At 43.1% G+C, this 5,554-nt stretch overlaps 1 protein-coding gene across 1 annotated transcript in view; it reads right to left on the bottom strand.

The window, feature by feature from the left end:
• LOC101847099 (beta-hexosaminidase) overlaps window positions 1-5,554 on the bottom strand; it is a gene marked incomplete in the record, with an annotated part of 55,678 nt that overhangs the window by 8,010 nt on the left and 42,114 nt on the right. Inside the window, 6 exon segments of the mRNA XM_005095900.3 lie at window positions 63-291; window positions 909-993; window positions 1,765-1,994; window positions 2,659-2,818; window positions 3,592-3,735; window positions 5,091-5,206. Coding sequence (XP_005095957.2) covers window positions 63-291; window positions 909-993; window positions 1,765-1,994; window positions 2,659-2,818; window positions 3,592-3,735; window positions 5,091-5,206 — 964 coding nt within the window.

Genomic DNA, 5,554 nt, shown 5'->3' with positions numbered 1-5,554 from the left:
TGTGTGTGTGTGTGTGTGTGTGTGTGTGTGTGTGTGTGCGCACAACAAACACATCCACCTACCCTCAATATTCTCGGGCTTATCCAGAGGAATGCAAACCTCTCGGTCATCGCAAATGCCCACCGGGACGCCGTTCCCGTTGACGTCTGCCGACCAGTAGATGTTCTCGGGGACGAGTCGGAAAATGGAGAAGACGTCGATGTAGCGCGTGGCCCAGGTGAGGCCTCGCTCCTTCGGGTCGGGCTCCTGCGGGTGATCCAGGTACAGGTTGGTGCCTGGCGTCATAACCACCTGGGGACAAACAAAAATAGAAACACTAAATCGTCTGACTGACAGCTCTTAACACTTTGCCGTCACATCTCGCCGATCGGCAAGAATGCCGAACTTTCGCTCCTGTCACAAAACGCCAATCTGCGATGTTTACCACACAGTTTCTTTGGAATTCCCCCAAAATGCCTTTAATGGCAAGGGTTTTAACTATAAACCATGTGATGGCAAAGTTTTAATATCCACGCAGGAATGTATTTTTAACAGGAAAAACTTTTTAAAAAGGAGGAGGGGAGATCCGGAAAATAGATCATGTTTCATTGAACAAAAGGAGCTAACCATACTAAGAGCACCTGCCAACCACCCGCATAAACTATTGACACAATTTCTCTTTTCATACTGTGATGCCTCATTATAGTTTTTATACACATGGTTAGTCCAGCACTACAATCGTACACTGAAATCAGCAACCGACCATGTTGGATGTTTATGACACTACTGAATCTAAACTTTTATTGTTCATCCCGAAGAGTGCTAAATTAATGAATTCGAACAAGGAGACGTAACTACGGCAATTAACGATAGTGAACCAAACAGTTATTGTGCATGTAACAGACATTACTGAGATAAACTACACATACCTTATACCCACTATTGGCCAAGAGATATGGCATCTGTGCTCCACCGCCTTCCCAACTGTTCTGCCAGGTATAGGCGTACACACGTCTGCAAGAAAAACAAAACAAAACAAGGTTTTTTGGGGGGTTTTTTAGTATAAGTTTTACGTCACTTGCAACACAATTAGGTCATATAAGTGCCAAAGATTAGAGGTGTTACAAGAGAGTAACAAACACAAAACAGAAAGAGGGGAGAAAAGGACGATAGAGGTTTGATAGGAAAAAAGCATCAAACCACACCAGAGCACCTGCCAACCACCCACAAACATTTTTTTATTTGTCAAAAAGACAATACACAATATGCACGCTGCATTTCTCCTCAGTTCAGCACGATTGAGTTGACTAAGATCAACCAAAAAAAAAAGATACAAAAGACAAGATAAGATGTTAGTGGGCCCAAGATAAGCTATCAAAGATTGAAATAAGATACAATGGATCATAAAGGATATGGCAAGTCGAGTTAAGATACAATTGGTCAAATTTCTGGAGTTAAGTTTTAGTAGAGGTTTTACAGCTCTCGCAGCGGCATAAGGTCATACGAGCGCCAGAAGATTAGAGGTGTTACAAGAGAATAACAAACATAAAAAAGAAGAAGGGGAGATAAGGAAGAGAGATGTTCGATAGGATACAGGAAGCAAATCACACCAGAGCACCTGCCAACCACCCACTAAGCACTGGATCCAAAATGTCGAAGTCGAAAAGGGCTCACAACAGTAACGACTTTTTTTTTTTCTATATACAGAAAAAGAGAGACAGTACCCCCCCGACCCCACTCCCTACACCAACTCAACCATTAGCGAGCGCAGCAGACCAGACCGACCTATTTGGGTAGAGCTCCAGGGGCAGAGGGTTCCTCCTGTGTTTAAAGCTGTCCTCCCAGCCAGCCACGTCCAGGTCGCTGGTCTGCAGCAGTTTGGCCACACGCCGCGCGAAGAAGTCCTGCCAGCCCGTGTAGCGTTCGGTGCTGTCCAAGGTCGCCTTCAGTTTGTCACAGCTAGGAGTGTAACCCATCGACTGTCTCTGCACCTCGTCACCTCCGAAGTGAAACACCTGTGGAGAGGAGGAATTTTGTAAGAGTTTTACGGCATTTGCAACACAACAAGGTCATATAAGTACCGAAGATTTGAGGAGTTACAAGAGAGTAACAAACACGAAAAAGAAGGAGGGGAGATAAAGGCGATAGATGTTTGATAGGAAAGAAGAAGCAAACCACACAAGAGCACTAGCAAACCACCCACTGACCCTTCTTTAAACTCAGTTGCAATAACATATAATGAAGATAGATGACCCCCCGTGGCTGTGCCACTGACTGAAGCGTCTTTAGGCCATTCCCAAAGGGGGGACATTTCTCGTTCTAATGCACAGTAGAATTGTAAATGGGCTGATCCAACAATGTCAGGCTCATATTGTGCCTGAACTACAAAAGGGATTGGCTGCTTTTTCTTTCCCAATCCTTACTATTGCCATTTTCCTCTACTTCTTTTATATGTTTGTCACACTCTTGTGACCCACTATTTCCGGGGGGGTTTGATAGTCGAAACAAACAGACTTTGTGCTGTTGAAGCTAGAGAGGTGAGCAGAGTAAGTCCGATTCCCTGTAAGGACTTCTCTGTTGACATCCAACCCTTGGTGCTCATATGACCTTATTCAGCTGCGAGTGCCGTAAAACCTCTACTAAAACAAAAACGAAGACAGATGACAAGCAATAAAGGACCTTGAGAGGGGCAATGTCGCTGTGTAAGGAGTACACCGTGTTGATCACAGTCTCCACAAAGGTGAAGGTCGACTGAAGGCAGGGATTCAGCACGTTGTTGTTGAACCGCTGCACGGAATAGTGGTTCGTCTCATTTGCCTTGGGCTCTCGCAACCTGTACCTGGAAGAAAGAAAAGAGTAGAAAATTCCGTTTTACTGAGCGGGTGGTTGGCGGGAGCTCTGGTGTGGATTGCTCCTTCTTTCCTATCAAACATCTATCGTCTTTATCTCCCCTCCTTTTTTTGTGTGTTTCTTACTCTCTTATAACACCTCTAATCTTCCGCACTCATATGACTTTATTGTGTTGCGAGTGCCATAAAACACTTACTATAACAAAACAGTTTTACTGAAGACTGCTTTTAAATCATTTAGTGCTATGGACGAGAATACTCGCAAAACCTGGGCCCTGCCCACATAATAGCGACGAGTACTCTCGCACTCTGTCTCGCTATCTTTATAGAAAGAATTATTCTATCTGATCCATATTATCAATTAATTTGAACTAATCGTGATGCAGAGGGTCAATAGCTGTGAAAAATGGTGAAATAGTATGAGTTTAACGCCCCTAACAACATTATTAGGTTATTTAAGAGGCGGGGCCTCCTAATTTAACGTCCGTCTCCGATAGGACCGAGCCAAGCGGGAAGTTCATGTAAAGTGCCTTTCCCAAGGACACAATGTCGGACCGAGCTGAGACTTGAAACCCCGAACCCGCAATCACACGATTACGAGTCCGGTAGCCTAACCACTAGGCTACTGACAAGACCGTCAATAGCTCTGAATAGTGCCAAAATTATTAATGTAAAGTCGAAAGGACACAACTCTAATAAGAAGTCCTGCCATCATCCAACTCCCCCCCCCCCCCAAAAAAAACCCCCAAACTGGCATACTTACTTGAGGGCATCAGAAGTCCTGCCAGCATCCCTCAGCCTCTTGTACCTGGCTTCCATGGCAACAATGGCGGCGGTACAGTGGCCAGGCATGTCGATCTCCGGGATGACCTCGATGTGGCGGGACGTAGCATAGCGCAGGATGGCTCTAACGGGGAACATGGAACATGAGGAGGGAAAAAAAGTATTAGTTTTAGTAAGAGTCTTACGGCACTTGCAACACAATAAGGTCATATAAGTGCCAAAGATTAGAGGTGTTACAAGAGAGTTACATGGTATCCTTCAGTCTCTTTCAGGGGACTATGGATCTGCGCCGTAGGAGATTTCTCGAGAGCAGCGCTTGCTGTGGCTGAACAGGCCCACACGAGAGAGTAAAAAACACAAAAAAGAAGGAGGAGAGATCAGGACGATAGATATTTCAAAGGATAGAGGGAGCAAACTACACCAGAGCACCCATCAACCACCCACGAAGAAAAGAAGGTGAGGGGGGAAAGGTCATCTATTTGGAGAAAGCTCTTATTCTTTCTCCCTTTCTAGGCTTAATTCTAAAGACAAAGAAAGTCTAAGCTTTTTCCCAGTTTACAAACCCCTATTGTGGAGTGGATTCTACTATTAAGTTCAGGCTATTGAGCGCATCTCTATGTAAGCCTCACCCATTAAAATTGTTGTTTTAATCTTAACTTTTTTTTCAAATAAACCACACTGGTTCACAAGCCACAGCAGATTTATTCACATCATCCCTAACCCTTGAGAGATGCAACATCTGAGTCTATATTTAAAATATCATTAAAGACCCATTTAATGACATCCTTTTACACATCAGTAGATTCATTCATTATCATTCTTAGATTCAAAAGTCCAAGATATTCAATAAAAACTACTCCTCAAACAGGAACCGAACTTACATTTTGTGCATGAGACAGTAGAGCCCCTGTCCGCTGCATCCCAGACATCAGTTTCCTCCCCCGTAGTCTTCCAAAACGAAATAATATCCAGCATTTACTTACCTGGTTCCAAAAAGAAGTAATATCCCGCGTTCACTCAATTGTAATCTTCTAAAAAGAAGTGATATCCAGCATTTAATCACCTGCAGTCTTACAAAAAGAAGTATTATCCAGTGTTTAATCATCCCTAATCTACCAATAAGAAGCAACCATTATCATTCCACCTGTATTCTACCAAAAAGAAGTATCGTCCAGCATTTACTCACCTGTAATCTACCAAAATGAAGTATCATCCAGTATTTACTCACCTGTAATCTACCAAAAAGAAGTATCATCCAGCATTTACTCACCTGTAATCTCCCAAAATGAAGTATCATCCAGCATTTACTCACCTGTAATCTACCAAAATGAAGTATCATCAGCATTTACTCACCTGTAATCTACCACAAAGAAGTATCATCCAGCAATTACTCACCTGTAATCTACCACAAAGAAGTATCATCCAGCAATTACTCACCTGTAATCTACCAAAAAGAAGTATCATCCAGCATTTACTCACCTATAGTCTTCCCCAGTATAGTAGCCTGAGCCAGACGTGTTGGCAAAGGGACCAGAGCCCAGGAACGGCATCAGACAGTTCTTCCCCGTCATATCATGGCATCGTCGGCCTCCGATCTACAAGTTTGTTTGAGTAAAGAGAAGCACGGCACTCATATGACCTCATAGTGTTGAAAGTGCCGTAAAACTGTTACTAAAACTTTTTTTAAAGAGAAGCACAGCGACACAGATATTGAACATTTAGTTCTGGGAAAAAGTCAGACAGACAGACAGAAACAAAAGAGGGAAAGTAAAAAACAGGGATGTAAACAGGTTTGGAAAAAAAAGCCGGAGAATATACGGCTCGCGCTCACCGACTGAAATAAGAATACAGTGAGACTAAATTATAATAGTTTCTTTCCCTATAGTACACAAAAAAATCTGTATTTAGTATCTATAATATTTATGTATTGTAAGGGGGAGGGG

This window comes from Aplysia californica, unplaced genomic scaffold (genome assembly GCF_000002075.1).
Source record: "Aplysia californica isolate F4 #8 unplaced genomic scaffold, AplCal3.0 scaffold00116, whole genome shotgun sequence".
In the NCBI taxonomy this organism is placed as follows: Eukaryota; Metazoa; Mollusca; class Gastropoda; order Aplysiida; family Aplysiidae; genus Aplysia; species Aplysia californica.
The sequence above is the reverse complement of the archived record's forward strand: the minus strand, read 5'-3'. Positions and strand labels throughout refer to the sequence as shown.